Source organism: Phoenix dactylifera, chromosome 8, assembly GCF_009389715.1.
Source record: "Phoenix dactylifera cultivar Barhee BC4 chromosome 8, palm_55x_up_171113_PBpolish2nd_filt_p, whole genome shotgun sequence".
NCBI lineage: Eukaryota > Viridiplantae > Streptophyta > Magnoliopsida > Arecales > Arecaceae > Phoenix > Phoenix dactylifera.
In genome coordinates this window covers 23,334,550-23,357,781 of record NC_052399.1, presented here as the reverse complement: position 1 = coordinate 23,357,781, position 23,232 = coordinate 23,334,550, and the positions used below count along the sequence as shown (strand labels likewise).

General features: G+C 40.2%; 2 protein-coding genes across 7 annotated transcripts; one reads left to right on the top strand and one right to left on the bottom strand.

Annotated features, from left to right (window-relative positions):
• Positions 1 to 8,064: 8,064 nt before the first annotated feature.
• On the top strand, positions 8,065 to 14,518 carry LOC103713454 (K(+) efflux antiporter 6-like). Of its 6 annotated transcripts, none has more exons than XR_003386850.2 (11): positions 8,065 to 8,337; positions 9,205 to 9,248; positions 10,445 to 10,503; positions 10,656 to 10,734; positions 10,892 to 10,953; positions 11,033 to 11,108; positions 11,282 to 11,356; positions 11,553 to 11,673; positions 11,868 to 11,939; positions 12,024 to 12,107; positions 14,278 to 14,518. XR_003386850.2 is itself a non-coding variant. In XM_008800393.4 (11 exons), exons 1-11 carry the CDS (start codon positions 8,230 to 8,232, stop codon positions 14,356 to 14,358), a joined length of 786 nt encoding a protein of 261 aa, XP_008798615.2. In that variant the 5' UTR covers positions 8,099 to 8,229; the 3' UTR covers positions 14,359 to 14,518. The 6 variants fall into 6 exon arrangements, 4 of the variants coding, with proteins under 4 accessions (XP_008798610.2, XP_008798611.2, XP_008798615.2 ...); XM_008800393.4 differs by lacking the exon at positions 11,553 to 11,673 and adding an exon at positions 8,912 to 8,957 and having other exon boundaries at positions 8,099 to 8,337; XM_026807115.2 differs by lacking the exons at positions 10,656 to 10,734; positions 11,553 to 11,673 and adding exons at positions 8,912 to 8,957; positions 10,601 to 10,655 and having other exon boundaries at positions 8,100 to 8,337.
• A 1,605-nt stretch (positions 14,519 to 16,123) lies between these two features.
• LOC103713455 (transcription factor KUA1-like) lies at positions 16,124 to 18,292 on the bottom strand. Its single transcript, XM_008800395.4, has 3 exons — positions 17,872 to 18,292; positions 17,078 to 17,274; positions 16,124 to 16,996 (listed from the first exon to the last, which is right to left on the bottom strand). The coding sequence occupies exons 1-3, from the start codon at positions 18,173 to 18,175 to the stop codon at positions 16,634 to 16,636; spliced, it is 864 nt and encodes a 287-aa protein (XP_008798617.2). The 5' UTR covers positions 18,176 to 18,292; the 3' UTR covers positions 16,124 to 16,633.
• Positions 18,293 to 23,232: the final 4,940 nt, after the last annotated feature.

Below are 23,232 nucleotides of genomic sequence, written 5' to 3'. Positions count from 1 at the left end.
AGACAAAGTCTAATTACCTTTTGAGTATAATTTTGTTACTGCAAGACAACCTTAATTCAGACCAGGACACAGAAACCATGTTTGACTTGGTTGAAACTCTAGGGCCTGGAGAAACTGATTTCGTAATATCTGCTACATTTTGGTGTGATGCCTTGCGTGCTGTCCCGCTGCCATGGCGGCATTCATGTGGAGTACTCTACCATACATGCAAACCAACTCTCCTGTTTTTTTTGATCAAGACATCTCCCTGGCTTACAGGCTTGCTAAGATCCTAGGTTTGCAGCCGTTAAATTATCGAGTGATTTGAATAAATAAACATTGCAATGCAGGTGGCTGCATGCACCAGTTGAGCCACATTATTTATAGCGCATTATTTAAGTTTTCTAATTTTTCTTGACTCCATTTTTATAGCTTAATATGCGAGGTCGCCGACCTTACCGAACGCTTGTGCTAGCTGCAAATCTTGCATCATCAACCCTGGACATTAGTAGGAAGAGATATTATGATGGAATATGCTGTGCTTGACATTGGCCTGGTATACTGAGAGATCATCCTGTGGAATTTGGTCATCAGTTGTGACCGTTTGATAATTTTGCTACTCTCCTTTATGTAACCTGTTGTGGAAATAAAGGATTCGAATTTAGTCTCACATCGACTAGATAGCGGAGAGGTCTGTTTCTTAAATGAAGGGAGCTACACAAGATGTCACGCTCCGGAACCAGATCCGTGACACGGCCGTGCCATTGCCGACTATCGCCCACAATAGCACGCAGCCTCATACAGGGGTAACAGGTAGCCATTAGAATTCAAACTTTCATATATTAAAATGCTGCAGTACAACCTTTAAGGCTGATACAAAATAAACGGAACTTCTATACTGTTTATGTGTATACAAAAGTGTGTATGTTCCACCCAAAAATAAAAGAAGCCCTGTTTACAAAAGTAAAACGACTCTGATGGCGGTCACTGATGAGGATCTGAAAGAAAATGCAAATAAACGAGTATGAGCTACGCGGCTCAGTAAGTAATCCTGCATAATCTTATCGGATCAACTAAAAGACTAAACATGTTTATCAGGGTTTGAAAAATGCATATTATCTAACAATTTATCATGGCAAAATATGTATGCTAAGTAAACAAGCAGTATCTTAAGTCACACAAAATTTTCATAAAATATGCATATGAAACCGCGCCCCCTTATGTAACATGTTTGATAATTTTGCTACTCTCCTTTATGTAACATGTTGTAGAAATAAATGGTTCAAATTTAGTCCCATATCGACTAGATAGCGGAGAGGTCTGTTCCTTAAATGGAGGGGGCTACCTCTTTCTTTTCAGAGATGCCTTTTATGAGGCAAAACCGTGAGGGTAGCGCATGACGCGCCCAAGGAGCTAGTACCTATACGGACCCCCCAAGGATAGCGCACGACGCGCCCAAAGCGGACAATACCTTGAGGAGAAGCAGTCGCCTCCGCTGTCTGAGACCGGTGGGGACGAGGTCGAAGGGCGGTAGATCTTCTCATAGCGCTGGATGCACGGGCCAGAGGCCGATCTCCCTTGACCTCATCAATGATGAGGTCGAAGGGCGGAAAATCCCCCCGTAGCGCTGGATGCGTGGGCTAGAGCCCGACCTCCTTTGACCTCATCAATAGTGAGGTCGGAGGGCGAAAAATCCCCTCGTAGCGCTGGACGCGCGGGCCGGAGCTCAACCTCCCTTGACCTCAACAATGGTGCTTTCATTGAGAGCCTTTGACCCCGACACGGACTTCTCCGCTGGAGGAGCTATGTTGTGGGAATAAAGGGTCCGAACTTAGTCCCACATCGACTAGATACTGGAGAGCTTTGTTCCTTAAATGGAGAGGGGCTACCCCTTTCTCTTCAGATGCACCTTTTGTGGGGCAAAACCACGAGGGTAGCGCATGACGCGCCCATGGGGCTAGCACCTACGCAGACCCCCAAGAGTAGCGCACGACGCGCCCAAAGCGGACAATACTTTTGAGGAGAAGCAGTCGCCTCCGCTGTCTGAGACCGGTAGGGATGAGGTCGGAGAGTGGCAGATCTTCCCATAGCGCTGGACACATGGGCCGGAGCCCGACCTCCTTTGACCTCATCAATGGTGAGATCGGAGGGCGGAAAATTCTCCCGTAGTGCTGGACGTGGGGGCCAGAGCCCGACCTCACCTTGACCTCAACATAACCTAAGAAGTTTTCAGTAATTATTCGGTCAATGGTTGTTAGGGTTTTATTTTTCAAGGGATTGGCTGATACCAATTTATGTTCCTTTCCACCCTAAATTGTGGATGTGTTTGCCGCCAAAGGTCCGTTGGTTTCATGGCCCTGCATACGTACACCCTTGCATCCACCTGGGTACAGTTCAGTCCCTGGCCAGCGGCTGTGCTCACGACTTTTTTGGTGAAATAGTAGCGTTTTCCCATAAAATTCCCACTATTTTACGCGCTCGATCGGTGTCCGGGCAGCTTCTTTTACACGTTCAGTGTTCCGGCGACAACCTGGTAGTGCTGGGCGAGTCTACCGTCATGGCTACAATTTAGCAAGCGCTGCACCTGGGCTTTTATGGGCCAAGGGGAGTGTGAACTTGAGAATTGGACTAAGAATATATTCTCTGGTCAAACTAGTCGTCCATCCCATCCTTTACCATATATTCTCTGGCAACTCAAGTTATTAAAAATATTTTATCTAAAAATTACTATATTTTTATTTTATCCAAGTATTATAAAAAAATCATCTACTATAATAAAATCAGAAGATTGAAAAAAGCTTGCCTAGATCGATGTGTGATATACACTGTCCTAGAAACATAATTCGTCCTCTATGTGCAGGTTTGCAGCGATCTCGTCCCTAAAGTACAATAATCCGATTCAGCCCGATCTTCTTCTAACAAGCACGATCGCTGGGAGGCTTGATCCGACCGACTCCTTCAGATGCCCAGATTGAAGGGCGGAAAAACAATCTGTCTGTAAAAGAAATTCTTGGAAGACAAAGTATTAGTGAGAAAAAGAAAAATCGGATTGTATTATTTTTGTTTAATTTTAGAGAAGTATATTTATATACTCTATTTAATTGACCGAAGAAATATAATAAACAACTAAAGTTTAAGAAATAAAAAAATTATTTTTTTAAATTAAAACTCGAACATAATAAACCACTTAGATTCAAACTTGAGTTTTCAATTTGTTTAATGAATAGATTAGATGCAGATCGATGAATTTTTGATCTGACTTGCATCTGACCTAATTCGTATCTAATCTGATTCGATTGTGATTTCTAGTGGAAATATGATTTTTTTTCTTATCAATATTTAATGGTAGAGCAGTTCTATATAGAAAAATGAAGCCGGAGCATCCATTCTATGTAGATGGGAAGGCAATAATTTGAAAATTGCACCAATCACGCGGTTAAGAAAACCATTTTTGTGCACGTAATAGGAGCTGCATAGCTTTTTTCTTTTTTTTTTTTGCTTGAAGCGGGTGCTTCATAAGAGCTGCATAGCATTAGCCTTCTAGAAAATATCTCGGTCTGAAGCAAATCATAAGAAATCTTTAGTCAACTAATCTACCAGTGACAGAAGCCTCGATTCTTTCGGAACTCTAAGGGAAGAAAAAGACATGCAATGCGATAGCTTCCACGTCTTACTCGTTTCTCTCCCATGTGGCACTGTCTTTTCATCTCCCCGTACAAATCCAAAAACAACGGCCACGTGCCTGATGCTGTCCTCTGATGGCACTTGCGCATAGTGCCGTGCCAGGCCGGCCCGGCCCAAGCCCACCGGGCCAAAGGACTAAACGGGCCGTGCCTGGCCCGGCCCGCTTATGAAGCGGGCCGTGCCTGGCACGGCCCGTCCAGCACGGAACGCCAGCCCGGCCCGACCCCAGGCCCGTCTATTGGCGGGCCGGGCCGGGCACGGCACGCCACGGGCCGTGCCAGGCACGGCCCGTAACGGGCGCAAACGGGCCGTGCCAGGCACGGCCCGCAACGGCTTCAGACGGGCCGTGCCTGGCACGGCCCGCAACGGCTCCAGACGGGCCGTGCCGGCACGGCCCGCAACGGCTCCAGACGGGCCGTGCCGGCACGGCCCGTCTGGAGAGGGGGGAGGAAAATAGCCGTTTCCAACGGCTATTTTTGGAAAAAAGTCTATTTTACCCCTCCCAACAGTCCAATAACGGCTGAATTGAGGGGTATTTTGGGAAAAAAATTTTGGGCTTCTATAAATAGCCCATTCCTCCCTCATTCTCACCACACCAAACCTCTCATTCTCTCCTTCTCTATTGCTATTATTTCTCTCTTCTAAAGTGCTCTTCTAGCAATTTAATTTTTAGTTTGTTCAAGTGCTACACAAGAGGAGGTTCCTGTTGAGAAGAGAAGGTCGCTTCTGTTGAGAGCACAAGAGGAAGCTCGGAATCTCGGCTCTGCCTCTGCCCTCCGACCCTCTACTCAATTCCTCCTTGCGGTTAGTTTTTATTTTTTGAATTAATCATAGATATGTCATCTTTTGAGGAAAGTCAGTTTGGCATTCCTGTTTCTGAGGGAGAAGAAACTAATCCCCAACCCCATGTTCCGAGTTCCTCTAGAACTGGTGAACCGAGTGAAGATCAAACCTCTTTTCGTAAGAGGACTAGTGCTGTATGGAATGAATTTGATAGAGTTATGGTTGATGGAGTCTGGAAAGCTAGATGTAAAAAATGTGCCAAACTTTATAGTTGTAGTAGTAGTGGGGGAACAGGGCATTTAAAAAGACATCAAGAGAGTCATAGGATGCATGATTCTCATGCTCAAACTCAAAGTACCCTTAATATACAAGGGGGATTACTTGTAGGTAATTTTGCATATAATCATGAAAATCAAAGAAAAGCACTTGTAAAATGGATAGTTAAGGATGAATTACCTTTTAGTTTATGTGAATCTTTTAATTTTGAAGAATATGTTCAATTAAACCTACAACCTGCTTACAAAAGAACTAGTAGGCGTACATTTAGAAGAGTAGCTATGACCAACTTTTTAGCAATGAAACAAAATTTAATTGAAACACTTTCTACTTTAAATGTAAAAATTTCATTAACTTCTGATATTTGGTCAGCATCTGTAGGTAGTAATTGTTTTATTGCCATTACTGCTCATTATATTGATAATGATTGGCAATTAAATAAACGTATTCTTGCTTTTCGTGCTTTTGATTTTCCACATTCTGGGCAACAAATTTCAAATATTATTTATCAAACTGCATGTTCATATAATATTAATGATAAAATTATGTCTATTACTTTTGATAATGCATCTAATAATAATTCTGCTGTTGCATTATTAAAAGACTCATTGCATCCCATATTAGATGGAAATTTACTGCATATTAGATGTGCATGTCATATCTTAAATCTTTCTGTTCAAGCTGGCATGGGCATGATTCAAGATGTGATTTCAAAAATTAGAAATGCAGTTTCTTTTATTCATGCTTCAAGATCAAGACTTCAAGAATTTAAGGAATTATGCATAAATCATGGTAAACGTTTAAAAAATTTAAACTTGATGTAATTACTCGTTGGAACTCCACATATAGCATGATACATGATGCATACCCATATAAAAACTTATTAAGTGCATATATTAATGATCGTGGATTAGGCTTTACATTGTCTGAAACTGATTAGAATAAAGGAAAAATTTTGGAAGATTTTTTGCTTAGTTTTTATAATGCTACCAATGTTCTTTCTGGTATTTATTACCCTACTTCATGTTCATTTTTACAACAAGCATATATAATTAGTCAAAAATTTGCAGAACATAGATATGATGATGTTTTAATGCCTATTATTGACCTAATGGAATCTAAATGGAATGAGTATTGGGACAAGATATGTCCTATGCATAACTTAGCTGCTGTATTTGATCCTAGAGTTAAATTAAATGGCGTGCTAATTTTACTTGATGCATATTCTGAAAATATGAATCAAGATTCTGAATCTGCTAAAGATGAGGTAAAACAACTTCTTTATGATATTTATGCTATATATGATGAAAAAATTCGTGGATCTAGAACACAAATACAAACTTCTATTTCTTCTTCTAGTAGTTCTCGTTCGTCATCTATTTTTTCATTCATTGCACAGAGAAGACACACACATGCTTCAAGTTCCTCTTCATCTTCTTCATCTTTAAGTAGTGAACTAGAATTTTATTTACGAAATGATCTTCAGTCTGCATATGATGAAAATCAAATAGAGAATCTAGATGTATTATCTTGGTGGAAGAGTGTTAGAAATCAATATCCTGTTATGTCTGCAATTGCACGCGATATTTTAGCTGTGCCGATGTCCACGGTAGCATCGGAATCCGCTTTTAGTGCAGGTCGGCGTGTTCTTGACGAAAAGAGAAGTAGGATGACGGGCGAAACGGTGGAGATGCTTCTCTGCTTCAAGGATTGGTTGGATGCTGAGGCAAGACTTCAAGATAAAGGTGGACATAATACAACATCCTCTGATGATGATGATACAAACACTACTGAAGACTGAAGACTGAAGACTGAAGACTGAAGAGTGAATACTGATTCACTGAATCACTGATGATTAGTAAGATTTTTTAATTTTTTATAATTGTATATTTTTATTGTATTCTGGAGGTCAGACCAAGGTCCAAACCTCGGCCCTTTCTTAGTTTCTTATTGTATTCTAGAGGTCAGACCAAGGTCCAAACCTCCCTTCATGTACCATTTTGATTTAAATTAATAAACTGGTAGGGGTCTATGCCAAACCCCCCACCATTAAGGTGGCTTTATATTCATAAATCCTTAGTTTTCAATATTTATTAATTTTTTTAGAAAATTTATGAAGCATTAATTTTTATCGGGCCGGGCCGGGCCCAGGCCCGGACCGTGCCAGGCCCGCGGGCCAGCCCGGCCCAGGCCCTTATGGGCCGTGCCGGGCTGGCCCGCGGGCCGTGCCGGCCCAGGCCCGCGGGCCAGTACCCTGTGACCCAGCACGGCCCTCTCAAATGGGCCGTGCCAGGCACGGCCCGGCACTGTAGCAAGCGGGCCGTGCCGGGCCGTGGGCGGCCCGGCCCAGTGCCCAACTCTACTTGCGCAATTCCTGTCAATTATTTCCTTATGAACCAAATTACCCGTCCTTCGTGTGAGTTTTTTTTTTTTTTTTTTGGCTAAAGAAAAGGGATAGGGGGGAGGAAGGGACAAGCCCACCCCCGCGTAGCAACCCCCACTGGGCCCCCGCCCCGCCAGGAGAATGTTCGATGCAGGCAGAAATGGCCGTGTATTGGGCATCCCGACCGGTTTGACTCATACCCTCCCCACCCATAGGCCCGGCTCAGCTACTCCTCTGAGCTCTGGCTCGAGTCCCACGTATGAGTACGTCACACCCGGCACCACCCCGGCTACTAGCGGTTCAAGAGCGGTCCTACACCACAAGTCCAAGCAGTGGCCAAAGTAATGAGCTTCGGTCCACAATTTAATCGTTGCCGCAGCGATTCGAACTTGGGATCTTATGGTTAGAATTGCTGCCCAGTAGCACTAGGCTACCACCTTGGTGGCTCGTGTGAGTTCTTTGCAAGGAATCCCATCTGATTCTCATCGGACGGTTGGACTTCCCACTGTGACCGGTTAAAGGGGAACTGCACTCGGTGGAGCAGTACACCTCAACGCAGTCCCATTCGAAAATCCCAGGTGCCCATCTGTCCACCTCTCGCCAATCGCGACGTCCCCCAACCGTCCGATCTCAGGCATCAGTAGATACGGACCGTTCGATCCTTCCTCCTGGCTTGTTTCCCTTCTTTCTCGCCTCATGGACCCTCCGTCAAACAGCGCTTGACGACGGCGGCACAAACCAACCGCCTAAGACGTATGCGAACAAAACGAGGACATTTTGGGCATAACGGCAAAATCCGGTTCCGGTGCTCCGCCAAAGTTAGATGGCTCTCCCATCTGGCGGTTCACTGGATCTCATCTACGCTCATCAAGTAGCCGGGGTGGTTACCAGACCACGTGTCCCTCCAATCCCCCGGCAATATAAATACTCTCCCTTCTCTCCCCCTCCTTCTCACCGTTCCTCCTTGAGACTTCTCCCGTTGGTCTCCGCCAGCCTGCTCTCTCTCTCTCTGGCGATGAGGAGCGGCGCTTCTCCTCCCGCCGGCGCTCATCTCTTCTTGGTGTCCATCTTCGTCTTTGCCATGCTCTTCTATCCTGTTCTTGCCGGCGGCGCGGAGGCGAGCAATGCGACGGAGGTCTCGATTTCCGGATCGGGGAAGGAAGGCAGCTTCGCGGACATCATCGATCGGGCTCTCCAGAAGGAGTTCTCGGAGAGCGAGCAGAGCGGTGGAGGTTTGTAGATCTAGGCCTCCTCCCTCTTGCTTTTTCTTTCTTCCTGGTCTTCTGCTCTCCGTTCTATGACTTCTTGAAGTCTTATTGTGATGCAGTAGGGAGACTAGTAGGGTTTAGAATCTAGGTTTCCTGTTTCTTGAATTGGTGTCGAGGTTGCTGTTTCTTGAATTGGGGTCGAGGTTGCCGTTTCTTGAATTAGCGCTGAGTGGCTGTTTCTTGAATTAGTGTTGAATTGAATAACTGATCCAGTGAGAAATCTTGGATATTTCAGATTGAGGGTCGTTTCTCCTATTTGTTTCCAGCGACGATTTCTTGGAATTTTTTTGTCAAAATTTCATTTCTTTATTTTTTTTCTGGGAAGGATGGGGTTCTTTTTCGAAGAATTTGTGTCAATTTTGCTTTCGGTTTTGTTCTGTTTGATGTCTACATTTCGTCCAAGTCCTCTTGCAGAGTCGGTAAGGTTGGGAGTAATATGGACGTTCTTGAGACTGCTTTTCTAAATTCATCTGTTGGTTGATACATGAAACTTAGAAAATACTATCATGATTGAGTGTTTTTTTAAATTCTAACACAGAAATCATCAAATAGCACTGGAGTATGCCCGGATACTTGGACTTGGGGTAATTCTTGTTCTAAACTTGCTTTCTGACGCTCTGTCGTATGGTAATGGTTATTAAAGAAACGAAGAAGAACATTTTGATTGCTTTATAAGTTCATCAGAAAATATTTTCTTCTCTTGAGTAACTACATCACTCTACATGGATATTGTCTGATGCACTGCAGAGTTTCGTCTGATTAAACATCTAATAAGAGATTCTTGAATCCAGATAAGGCGGGATTATATTATGTGTTTGCTCTATTTTGCAGAGACTGATGCGGGCAGTTTTAACAACACTGTTGCTGAGAAACAGGTTTCTATTCTCGCACAAAATGGAACTTTGGATATATAGTATATTAGTTAGATGTAGTGTTGATGTTTCCTGCATTTCTTAGCATTCATTCTTCTATCTGATGATGGCTCAAATATGAAACCCGTGGGTTAATTTGTTTTTTAATTAATAATTCCAAGTTGTTAGATGTTGCTGGATGCTTTGAAATTCCATTCGACCTGTCTTGTTGTTTCCAATCTTTGTTACTAAATTGTGGATGGCAATTTTTTGGACTGACTGAGGGTTGATACAGGTGCTGAATCTGGCTGATTCATGTCATTGATAACATAATTTTATAGTTTGTTGCAATCTTGTGCCGTTATTTCATCAGTGAGTGAGGGGGGTAGTGGTATTTATAGCTCCTGGCCTTTCTTTTAATACACTTGTCTTAACGGATGTGGAATAATATGCTGAAATTGGCAGTGGATGATCATGTGACTAATATGGAATTTTAGGAAATTTTATAAGTTGAAAGTAACCATTACTGTGGTTTTAAGTGATGGCCAGTAGTAAATAATGGTGCTGCTCGACCAGTTTGGTTAGCCTCTTTTATATTGTGAGTGCAGACAACCACGTACAAGTGTTGGTATTGTGTATGCTTTATATCCCTTATAATAATGCTATATAATGGCCTTTCTAGCATTCAAGTGTATTTTTAATAAATCATTGTCATATAAACTGCTATATTGATTTAAATTTGTTATACCTTGATTTTCACTCCACTTTCCATTGAATCAAACTTGTTGGTATTCATTAAGCTCCTAGTTCTTGATGTTGTCCTTATAATTTTAATTTTTTCATGTTGCTGCAGACGATATTCTTTCAGAAGTAATTTGTATTGTACCATTTGATTAATTATTTCTGTTGAGGGTTTATAACTTAATTTTGTGATGTCTTTCTTGAAATAACTCTATAATGTATCCCTTGCAAATTTATTTTCCTGAATAATGCTGCTTCTTTTTGAAGCACTGGTCTTCCTATTTTGGTTGTTAATATGTCAAACAGCATGCTTTGATAACATTAATATATGGAACAGAATGCTCATCTTCCTAGGTTGTTTACTATGTTGCCTTGAAATTTAGCTCCATTTCTGTGAGTATTGCTTGTGTAAAATTTTGATTATAATGGTGAATTAATGAGCTTATCTTGCTTTCTCTCTTTACTTCTTTATTTTCCAGGCAGTTCTGGAAACGGTAGCTAGAGTTACACCAAAGAAAAATGAAACCAAAGAGGAGAAGTATCTGCTTCTATCATGCAAAATTTTGTCTTAACATTTATTATTATTATTTTTTTCGGAAATAGTTTATTTCTTTGTTTCATTGGCTGGATGCTAGAGGTACAGCAGTCATTAAAAGCTCAAATTCTCCATTCTCCATACTTCATTTCCAGGTTATTTCAGTTTCATGATGTTTTTAACCTGGATAATGAAAACCTAGCAGAGGATACTCCTACCTTAATAGCTCGCAAGGTATCCTTTTTATAATTTCACCTGGAACTTACAAGGCTTGTTCTTAGATCTAATATATGAATGTGCGTTGCTGCACAGTCTATTTGAATTTGTTTATTTTGACCACTGACTTATAGAATGCTTTCATGTGGTACATAAAAATGTTTGTTCTCTCCAGGATAATGTTTTTATTATATCAAACCCCAAGTCAAAGTATCCTGTTCTACAGTTAGATCTGAGGTATGACTGCTGATTCATGAGCTGATAATCAAGATCGCTACAACTTTTTGGTCTGACATAAATGGGAAAACTTATGCAGGTTGATATCTGATCTTGTAGTGATCATTGTATCTGCAACCTGCGGTGGGATTGCCTTTGCTCGTGCTGGACAACCGGTGGGTACTGGAAAAAAATAGTTTATTTTTTTCTGAATAGTTATTTGATTTGTTTTTTTTAGTATTCATAAATTTCCTGGGAATTTAATTCTGTTGGGTACTTGAAAATTTCTATGTTCGGTAAGATAATCTACCTGTTCATAAGTTATTAACAAATTCAAGAATCACTGCAGGTGATTACCGGATACTTACTTGCAGGATCTGTCATTGGACCTGGAGGTTTTAGCTTCATCAGTGAAATGGTGCAAGTGAGGTGCTTTTACTTTTATGAAATTGTACTTGTTGCTATTATCTTTATTTAATTTTTGTTATTCCTGCAAATTGCTTAGTCTCCCTTTTATCTCATTGATTTATTCCTTTATATTCTTGTCTTGAGTAGTACCTTAAAGCATGTATATGAAACAACAAAACAGGCTCTAATGTTTTAATTTATCTCTTGGTGAGTTTCTTGCTGACATGGCGGAGATTGCTGAAAACAAAAGCATTGAAACTACCTCCCTGAAGTGGAGTGTGAGTGCTAGATGCTTGTTAAGTGTGAAAGAGGGGAAAAACTTATTGGTAGCAGATAACTCTCTGCAATGCATGCCTCATATAAATGTTAGAAAAGCTGTTTTTATATATGTTCTTATTTATCAGCAAATCATTCCTTTCTGCTGTATTAACAAGTTGCATGTGATGTATCATTATTTTTTTTTTTCCGGTGCATGCTATTTACAACTCGCTGCATCATTTTTCTTTCACTGACACTCTTTCTTATAGGTTGAAACAGTAGCTCAGTTCGGTGTTATTTTTCTTCTTTTTGCATTGGGCCTGGAATTCTTTGCAGCAAAGGTATCCTGCAGGAAAGATTTTTGTTCTGCTTGTTTGGCAATTTGCATAACTAGACACTAATGCTAGATATCATTGCATTTACAGCTTCATGTTGTTCGGGCAGTTGCTGTTCTTGGGGGCTTGCTTCAAATTGTATTGTTTATGTGTTTGTGTGGTGCAGCTGCATCAGTATGTTTCTGGTTTCCTATTTATACTTTTTCATGGTTGATGTACTTTCTAAACACTAATCATCATATGCATTAGCATGCAAATTGATTTTTAGCTTTTTAAGTAATGTGTCTGCGTTGCCTTATAGAGTCAGGTACATGCACTTGTGTTTTGGAGGGTGGGAACCTTATGGCTGCAATAGTGGCTGCACGCCAGCACAAGAAGACAGTTTATTCAAGTAGTTTCTCACTTGCTTATGAATTTTCTTAGCATCACCACCCAAGTTGACTTTTTTGTGAGGCTTTAGATAGCACTAGTTCATCCATTGGCCTTACCCATTTTTCAGATTGAATTAGGACATAATAACGAGCAGTGCTGGAATTTATCCATTAAATTATTACATGAATTTGTGAAAGGCTGCTGAGCAGTGCTGGAAAACACCATGGTCCCAGCAGGCTCTTGGGGTTCTTGAGGTAGCACTCAAGGGAGAATGAGTTGTGATCTGTTTGTGTTGTGGGTTATTATTTTGAGTTTTTGACTATCTTTGCAATTTTGGCCGCTTCTTGAACCATCTATAGAGGTGTTGTTAACTTTTTCATTTTAATTATATTTGCAACTTTGTCCACTGCTTGAACTATTTAGATGTTGTGGGCTATTATTTTGATTATTTTTGTAACTGTGGCCACTGCTTGAACAATATATAGAAGGTGTCACTGCCTTTTTCATTTCTTTGCTACCTTGAATTGATGCTAATTGTGGCATCCTGGCTTTGATTTTGCCAATTTGTGACTATACCACTTTGCAATGACAATGATTACCCCTTAAAAACCTAAACCCTTCGACTTTATATGCATTGAACTTTAATAAACTCTTATTTCTGTTTATAGCTACCTTTATCTATTTTTGAGCATTATCTGTATGTTAAGTACCCGGATGTCCAGAAGAATATGGCACACAAACTTTAAAGAAATCAGACACGGGTACATATGTATGTTACAGATGTTCAGGTCAATATGTATGGATGTTTGCATACTTGTTAATTGGATGGTCGCTCTGTAAATATATAAGATCGACACTCCTTCTCTAAATATTATTGACAGCTTTATGTAGGGTTAAGAATAAACATGTTATGGTGCTGAGGTCTTGATTTGATGGTTAAGGTGTCAAAGAGTGTCAAAATATCTACCAAGTGTTTGACAGATTAAGAAACCTAAAAATCTGGGGTGTTTTCACTCAGTATTTCCTTGATTTTTGAATGATCCCCCCCCCCCCCCCCCCCCCTCCTCCCCCCTCCTTACAAAAAACAAAAAAAAGAAAAAGAAAAAAAAACCACACACACACACATGCACAGAAGAATAGGGGGCCCATGTTGCAATCTCAAGAACTTTATCTTGGTCCACTATTTTGTTAGTCCATGGTTTATAATGGAGTCAGAACTTTAGCGTGCATATTTGCACCTTATCTTGCAAAGATTTGACTTCTTTACCAGAGGTGAGCCTTTACATTGTGACCCGGAGATTACGGATTCGAGATAGAAAAACAGCCTCTCGATATGTAGGGATAAGGCTGCATCCATCTGACCCTCTCTAGACCCTGCAATGCAAGAGCTTCATGCATTAGGCTGCCCTTGTTGGCTTTTGAGCTGTATCTAGTGCTTCATTCATATGCCTCACCTGTGGAGCCTTGCACCTTGCTACATAGTGCACTACAGATGGATATGCCATATTTATCTTCTAATGACCCTTCAACTTTGAGTCTTGGTCATCTGGTACTAGCTTATTAGGTTATTACATTCCCCAGATTGTGTTTGAAGGAGTCCATAGCGAATTGTTGTAACCATATCTGATTGAGTACAGTTTTCTCGTTCCATTGCAAATAATGAATCCATTTACTCATAAACTTAAAGTGATTACTGTCAATAGAAATGGGAAGTTTTCCACTTTGATTGCTTAGAATTGTTGACATCTTATGCCCAGGGTATGAAGATTAGTATTATAAGGTTTGTAAGTTAAATTTAACGTGTCTGTTTGAATGTTTGAACTTTGAAGTATGCAGCATTCTGACTTGTTAACATATTTGTCCTGATATACATGCTACAGGCACTGCACATATATTTTGCCATCCTTGATGCATAACCCTTACCCAAAATGTGGTACCATTGACAATTTTAGCATGCCTTCCTCTATTGCAGTTATGTGGGGGCAAAACTTCTGAGGGGGTGTTTGTAGGTGCATTCTTGTCTATGTCTTCAACAACTGTGGTATTTTCCTAAATTTGCTTACAATTTCACGAATAAGTAAGATGAATTGAGTATTTCTTTGCATTGATGTGTCACAATAATCAATATGTGAGAAAGGATATGAATTTTGGTCTTGTGTATGCACTGTTATTCAGTCAATATATAAGATAAATTGAGCATTTCTTTACTTGCACATTGAAGATACAGAGATCCTTCAAATTACTTATGAGATTGTTCAATTTGTTGAATAGTTTAACGGGTCTACTTACAGATCATCATCCTTTGTAAAAAATTTTTATCACTCTTTTATATTTTTCTATCTTGCAAATCCTTTATAACTAGTTTCTGTAAACTCTCCTTTTTCTGATAAAGCCGGGTGGCTTTGCCTCCCTCTTCATCAAAAAAAAAAAAAAAAAGGCATACGAACTTTATCTATATTTAAGAAATAATATTGATTTTTTTAATAAAAACTAGTATGAGAGGGAGTCCGGCTGAAATCAGGGTGAGCATAGGACTGAGGTCATTGGTAAACCCAATTTACCTACTGAACCAGTTGTACGATGGATAAATATATTATGATGGCTGTGCATATGCACATTAATGTAAACTATAAAAGTATATTACTTATTAGGAGGAGGATTGGTCCAAACAAATAAACCTAAATAACATTTCTTTTATTAGACAATGCAAAATTATGACAATCTTTCTCAATCAACCTTATAATGCCCTCATCATGGTTGGCTCTTACTCAAAAGAAGATGGCCTACCTATCGCCCAAGTTATATTCGGCCCTACCTGATTCTTCTTCTGAGTTCTTCAGCCTAGTATTCTCTAATGAAAGGCCTATATAACTAATAAAGATTTTGATATACAACGGATCTAAGTTTAATACCATTTGTCCCAATCTCACAGTCTAGAAGCTCAAACTGCTACGAGAAAGATTGGTTGAAACTAATAAATCTATATAGTACTTTTTTTTTATTAGTCAATATAAGATTATGACATGAGACATTACACAATATCTAACGCTAACCGGAGCCCAGGACAATGTACCCGGAAATAAAAGAAAGGAAAGGAAGAGGGAGTGGGAACCCCAGAGAAGATATCTGCCTTTCTAGAAAATGACATGGGCAGTATCCATACGCAGATTTCACCATATAATTTTGGATTTGGAAGCCACTAGGCTGGTGGCATCGACCATTGCAGCAAGATGCGTTCAGGGACACCTCATCTTGACGGGCACCTGTCATTATAAAGGACAACGGTTGACAGGTCCCGATCCTGCAAACGTACCTGTCCCATTTTACAAACTTTCCATCGTCGAAGCACGACCCTATACGTGGCATGGACCTTATCATCCCCCCGGCGCTTGTGGCTGCACGAAATTATAAGGTGGCCCTTCTGATCGCTTTCGAGCATGTCTCCTAATTTGATTGCGATGCTCGGTCTGGATCGATGAGTATACGTGGGTGAATGATACCGAACAAGGTTGGGGATTCTTTTTTTTCTTTGGCACTTCCAAACATGAAAAGAAGGAGTGCTTTCATTTTCAAAACCCTGATCCATGTTTGATCCAAATGTATGCTTGATAAGATAAAAGTAAAGAACCACAAGCTTAAAATTACAATGGATTTCGTCGAGTTGAAGCATGATGTGTTAAGAAGCTTAAGCAAGTTCGACTCGTTTGAAGCCTACTAGAGAATGTTGACATAGCAGGATGAGGCACTTAATCATTCACTATTTTTCCTAGATGGATGCTCAAAAGGAGAAAGTTTATGCATACATTCAAGCCACAAAATTAGAAAAGAAGATGCAATCTCAAAATGGAATTTGTTGAAGATGTTCTTGATAGGAATCTTGGCAGCCAATGCTTTCATGAAATTTAAGTTGGATTACACTTTTGTCTGCCTTATCCCAAGTTGAAAGTGGTGGGGACGAGGTTAAGTGAAAGTCATGCATCAAACAATTGCTTGTCCTTCTCATGTGAAATGCTCCGAATATTGTGAGCTCATCTTTCACCTCCAACGGCTCCAAATTACTGATAACGACGGCATCCTACCTGCATCGCTTCTAATATATTCAACGAGCTCCACAAGCAACAGTGATCTTGCAAAAGCGGCGCAAAAATCTCTTTATTCCATCTCTATATTCGTAACATATGACCATATATATTCATATGTGACACGACACCCAATAACATATGGCTGAAATGGCGTTTTCTTTCAACCTTGCTCCTCAGTACGATCCTCGATAACTTTAATACGCTTCGCCTGGTGAATCTCTTCCGTATATCTTGCCCCCCAGCCACTCAGGTAGCTCTGATGGTCCCCATGAAAAGAGAGCTTGGGGATGCTTCACTTCGATTCGGCTGCCTCATAGGGGCAATGGTAAGCTCCAAATCAGGCTCTTGGAGTTGAATATGAGCCTCTGCCATCGAGGAAGATGATCGTGACATGATACTTGGAGATGTGCTCACTGAGACCGCGCAGGTGGACATCAGATTAAGACTCGAAGGCATTTGGGTTTCTTGTTCTGATGCATCAAGTCTGATTGTGGTCCTGGCACCAGCTTTATGGCATGCTGTCGGAGTAGGAATTTCTAGCTCAGATGAGGACTGATCTCTTAACCTGGAGGAGTCATCATATGGAACTGTCCTTTCTCGACTCCCAACCTGAAACATAGATTTATGAGAACAGTTAACGCTGGACTGGCTTCCATAAGGAGGCAGCAATTGAGAATATTTAATGTGTACCACATCAAAGAGGCTAGATCGACGCTTCTTCTTGCGAAGGGTGTTGTGTCTGAGAAAATACTTCTGCGCATGGCTCGCAACTTGGGTTGGAGTCCTTGTGGTCACGAAGTGCCGTGAGATTCCTCGCCAGTCTCCCTTTCCAAGCTTCTCAAGCCCCGCTAGAAATGTCCTGTGCTCTTCCTCAGTCCATGGAACTCCTGAGGACCATTCAAACCTTTTTAAGTATCCAAAAGCTCGGACGATAACTTTTTAAGTTCTGCCGGAAATTAAAAGAGCAGCAGTAGCTGAAACTTAGCTAAGATAAGCCTAGCTGGGAAAAGATCAGGAAACCAAGAAACAAAAGACACGGCAACTAGTAACAAATTAAGAAAGAAGCGAAGGAAACAAGAGCATTTCCTCGAATAGATTATCTTAAGGGGAAAAAAAAAATCATCTACCACTCGGTTTGCAGTGAAACAAACCCCAAATTCAATGTATGGATAAAAGGAAACGTAGATGATCTTTGGATAAATGGCCAGCTACAAAACGTAACGTAGGCGATCAGAATATCAAATGAAAGGGCAAAGGAACGAATTAGATAAGCAAAGCAAATCATTGATGCAGCGTATATATATTAGGTTCAGCTGATCGATCAGGAATCAAAACAATATATTGAGCATAAGAAACTTAAAGAAGATCAACGTGCAATCAATTTGTGCATGCAGGTTCATAGGTTATGCTAAGAATTTCGGCACATTTCCAATGCTTACACCGTGACAATTCGAGGAGTTAAGGATGGTGTTCTAATAACTCACCCTTCTTCCTCTCTTGTGCCCTGCCCATGAGGCCTTCAGATAAATAGCCATTAGAAATTTTGTCAGCGTTTTCCTCCATAGAAGCGAGAGAAGAAGATGATGACGAAGGGGAAGAGGAAGAAGAGGCAGGATAAGAAGAAGAAGATAAGCATTCCATGCTAAAGCTCTTCTTTATGGGGGAAGCTACGTGAAGCTGCACGCCGAAGAGCCTCAGTCCAGCAGCACCCCCTAGACTTCTTGGACTGCTGCAAGTCCTTGAGTTGTGCCCATTCTTCCCGCAATAAGAGCATTTCCTTGCCATCATCAACCCCTGGAATCCCAACTTCAAAGACCAACGCTCACTTGGAGACGCACAGACTTGATACCACCCCCTTGGATGGGGGGTTATTAAGAGTAGGTGAGAATGAGGGATTGGTTGGAGAATTCCCTATTTGTGGTTACGTTCATATCATGGATTATTGTGTCACTAACGGAGACCCACTAGTACTTGTTTGTCTAGATACTCAAACAGGTATATGGCATGTATGCCTTGCACGCATTGCATAAGGAACTTAAGAATCTATAAGTTCGGTTCTGTATTGCTACTCAAGATAATACTCTTCTCTTTCTCAAAACAAAAAAAAAAAATCTAATATGAACAGTTTATTAATACTCAAGATGAAGTCATTACGCTTTTGTCATGTAAGCATGATACTGAGATTATTGTCTCTATATGTCGCAAAAGCCAAGTTTAGTGCCTTAGGACTCTTCAATTCAGATGTGTCTACATACATGCACATGGAAACAGGGAGAGGGGGGAGAGAGAGAGAGAGGCAGTTGGGAGAAGAGAAGATCCACCAATGAGATGAAGGAGGGTAGCTTGAAATACTCAGCTGATGCAACAAAGGTGATAAATTATTTCAAACTTGGACGTTGGTGAGTCACTATTTAAAGGATTTTGTTGAGTGCATCTATAGTATTTTGGGGTGTGACTCAAAATGCTGCAAACATGCTCGCCAGAGAAAAATTCAGGCATTCGGTTTTTTACCCTTTTTTTTCCTTCATGAAAGGGCTAAGAGGCAATTCAATTTCAAACTTGGACTATATCAGTATGTATATCAATATCTAAAGGGGCTTCTTAAAGCGTCAGAAAAGTTTAAGACACATTCGCACACACCAAAAGGTATGTCCAAGCAATATTGCTTGACAAACCTGTGGGCAAACTAGTTTCTCTGACCATGTTTCATTTTGTTCTATGAAGGCCAAACTCATTGGCCAAATCATGGGAGTGAGAGAAGAGATGATAACTTATCCTCCCAAATAGCCTGGAAGATTATGAGCTGATGGGCAATTACAACATATGTAAGATTTTTCTTTCCTAATCTCTTTGGGGCTGTAACTCATGAGACAGCCCACTGAACCACCTTTAATTTATTGGTTTGGCATATGCTAAAGCCAAGTTGAGCATAATTCAACAATTGGTATCTCCTTGTACTAGAAACAAACCAGACTTGTTTTGGTACCCATTTGGCCTTATCATGGATGGGAATCTTTATAAGATTTAAAAAGGAGAATGCTCCTGAAGAAGATTTTTCGCTGGACTTGGTTATATATATTTATCTTGAGTGCTTCATTAGTATATTGGCATGAGTTGGGATTTCCTTTTGGGTCTATTACTTTTCCAGGGAGCAACTAACTCCTAAGCCTTCATAAGCCTTAATGGTCCTTTCACTTTCCAACCTAATGAAACAATTTAGATATACATAATGCTGATCCACCCTCGACAGTGACCGATATATATATATATGCTTGCACCGAAGTTGAGATGGCCAGGCCACCAACCGCTTATTGTAGCAGAGAACTATTTCCCGAACCTTTTCTTTATCAGTAGTGAGGAAAGAGAGCGCAATTGTTGTTAAAAGTTTACATATATATATTCCTCCACTGTAGACAAACTTTGGAGCCTTGAACTCAATCATTGCATAAAAATAATAATAATAATAAACAGATTATTGACCAGTTCTTTGGAGCAATGGTCCCAAATAAAGGTTTCTCCATAGCAACAGGTTCTTCAGAGAAAGCTGTAAACTGATTCCCATCAGAACAGTGCAATTCCACTATGCTGATTCCTGTGGAGGTCCAATAGATGGACATTTTCATGTTTTCATATAAACATGTTGCATTCCCACTCTTTTTCCAGAGAGAAATTTAATACTATTTAGCCAGCTCCCACATAGGCCATCACCAGGATTTCTCCAACTCTGACGGACAAATAGGAGCAGCAGCCAGATTCGAAGCAGACATAAGGTGGGAAAAGGTCTGCAATTTCCCAAGGTGCCAACCCTGCACAATCCAAGATCATATTAGGAGGAAAAAGTGCGATCTTTTGGTGGTAACTTTCAGTACTTACAGACCACTATCTTTTGTAAAAAAAAAATTATTACTCTTTTATATTTTCTTTTTCTTATAAATCTTTTATAAATAGTTTCTGCAAATTCTACTTTTCTAATAAATTAAGGTCGGGTGGCTTTGCCTCCCGCTTTATAAAAAAAACTTTCAGTACATGCATACAATAATGACTAAACTGGCTTAAGTATCTGAATCTTTGTAGCCTATGGTTGGAAGGAAGTTTAGGCCTGAGGGCATCAATTTTCATTTTAGCGAGATATTGGAAGAACAATTCCTTAAGATGATGATCATGATGGAGAAATAATGCGTCAGGGCAAATGCACGATAACTCGAAGGCGTGTCAGCACGCACTCGCATGCTTGCATGAGGGCTAAGTCGGTATATCTTTTTAATCTCTCACAAAACATCATTATCATGACAATTGGTGGAGAACCAATTCAGATAACATATGATAATTTATCCTGTCATATAGGAAGAACATGATAAACATGATCCGACAGCGAGATAATGGTTTTTAAGTAGAAAGATAAAGCGACAAACCACTGATTACTATTATAGTTATTATTCTTTTTTATTACTTTGGCTTCATCTAATGTACCTTCCGGGTCCACATGGTGTTACTTCAAAGAAAGCAAATGCCATGAATTCTGCTGAAAATTTTATGTTTTCCTCCATCATTTCATTTAGATATATCCAACAAAGCAATTGGATATCGCATCATGTGAACTTCAATTAATTTTTAAAACTTGCATGTTAATTTATTTGGTTTTGGACTATCTGTTACATTGCTTCACGACAAGGACATTTCTCCTGTATTTATGAACCACCAATCTTTGCATAGTTTCTAAGCTTGCTTAAAAAAGGATTAAAGTCAATGCTTCTATTCATCATCAAACAGTTGCGGTTAAGAAAGGCAACACATTGCCATCGTTAATTGGTTTTGGACAGAGAGATCCACATGAGTCTAAGCTAGAGTTCCAAAGCCTCATCAAGTTGCAGGACTTTCAGGTCGCCCTCATGATCTTTTATTTTTTTGTCATTCAATTGCGATGAGGACGGAATCCAACAAAGGTTGTCCTCATATCAAACACACACCATAGGGGACATCACATGCACTATTTCAATTATTTAGACTTCAATGTCACACAAGCTGGTTGTACGGAAACGTTGGATTTTCCTTCTACTTTTTTTGATCTGGATGTAAATTTTTGTGGACAACCAAGTGGAAATGTGAAGAGAGCAAGTAATATCCAAGAAAGTAAAAAGAAAGAGGAGCAGAAGAAATTACATACCAAAGAAACAGATAGGAAGATTGGATAGGAGTAGATAGATCATATTAGATTATCAGGCAGAAGACAGAGAGAGAGCCAAGAAATTGATCTAATCGAGAAATCATGTCACCGAGTCCAAACTCAAACAATAGTTAACAGTAAAAGTCAATAAGATAGTGGGTGTAAAATATTAGCATCATGGTTTTTAGATTCTAACTGCAGTAATTGCTGAATTTGATGTTATCTTTCCTTGACATGTTACATCTCTCTTACATTCTCCACTGGAAATTGAACAGTTATTATAGAAAGACAGATCTGTCTTAACATCTATTGTAGCCTGCCTTTCACATTCACTGCCAACAAGATAGGAACCTTTTAAGGTGAACCCAATTGAATAGGTCATCGAATCGATTCAAATGTTCGCTGTGATCAAAAGAGGCCATTCTAATCAAATTTATTGCCACAGACCAGTCCGATTTCATACTTCAGATCGACTCGATAGGGGTGGACCTGTCATCCTGAAGTTTAGTCATGATCTGCTCTTTAATGTTGTTTAGAGAGGGAAAAAGCATTGGTCCATGTAATCAGTTCAACCCATCACCCAAATCCTGACTATCTTTTGAGTGAAGAAGCTCGGTGTCTTAACAACCATTGGTGAATGAGAGCACTCTTGGGCTGAACTTTCCTCTTTAGGCTGAAATTGTCCATGAAAGAGAACCTTATGTTTGTGCCTAGAATTTGTGAGCCTATCTTGTTAGCTATTTAATCATTAAAGCTTCATTAGTTCAGCAAGACACATGCTCTGCTACAGGCATATTTCTCTGCCAAACCTCACATAAACAGCATGCACTTTCCAGTATTGTACATGGAAAAACAAAAAAAAAAAATCACATTTATGTTGCGCTTATGTATAGTTCGAAAGGAGGAAAAAAGCCCTACAATTTTGAAGGCCATATGGCAAATCAACACAATATTTTACATTTGCTTTGCACTGTGAAGAAGGACTACAGATCTAGAGAGGTGGCAAATGTAGAAAGAAAAGGCAAAAGGCAGGCCTCATATTTCAGGCAGATTCATTGTTAGTTCTTCCCTTGTGCTGACTGCAAGGGACTAACAAATGAATGCTAGTACTACAGCCTGCTCCCTTGGCTCATCAAAGCCCCAAGAGTGAGAAAATGAGAACATATTCTATATCCCATAGGCTGTTGGATTAGGTGGTTTGCTAATTGGATAACCATTCATTTGTCTTGAGATTCAGACACCACTACCTGACTTTCATTATGCACAGACAAGCCCAGCAGCACTTTGAGACGGGGAAACTTCAAAATGCAAACGAACCAGCAAAGCATGATCGCATAATTATAGTCCTGAATTAAGATGACAAAACTGCACTGCCTGGATGTTGAACTAAGTCAACCCAAGGCAGCATCAGCTGTTATTCAGTCAAAGAACGAAGGTTTCTGAAAAATATTTAGTCTGATGCTACCCCGTAAGAGTTGTGATTTGAAAAAAGCATTGTACGGACTGACAAAACTGTGACCAGGGGATTACACACCTGATTGCTTGATAGATGCCATATTGATGCTTCTAAACTTTGTAGCACAAAAGCTAAAGCCTATCATGCAAAGAGATTTTATGTGAAGTGCGCATTTCAAACCTTTAAGTACACCTTGTAGGAAAGGCATACAAGTTGATCTTTAAA

Coding starts and splice junctions, on each gene's coding strand:
- LOC103713454 (XM_008800388.4), top strand. CDS start 8,121: ATGAGGAGCGGCGCTTCTCCTCCCGCCGGCGCTCATCTCTTCTTGGTG. Junction 10,504..10,655: donor AATGAAACCAAAGAGGAGAA/GTATCTGCTTCT, acceptor CTTCATTTCCAG/GTTATTTCAGTTTCATGATG. Junction 10,735..10,891: donor CTACCTTAATAGCTCGCAAG/GTATCCTTTTTA, acceptor TGTTCTCTCCAG/GATAATGTTTTTATTATATC.
- LOC103713455 (XM_008800395.4), bottom strand. CDS start 18,175: ATGATGGCAAGGAAATGCTCTTATTGCGGGAAGAATGGGCACAACTCA. Junction 17,275..17,871: donor GGCACAAGAGAGGAAGAAGG/GTGAGTTATTAG, acceptor AATGGTCCTCAG/GAGTTCCATGGACTGAGGAA. Junction 16,997..17,077: donor GATCTAGCCTCTTTGATGTG/GTACACATTAAA, acceptor TCTATGTTTCAG/GTTGGGAGTCGAGAAAGGAC.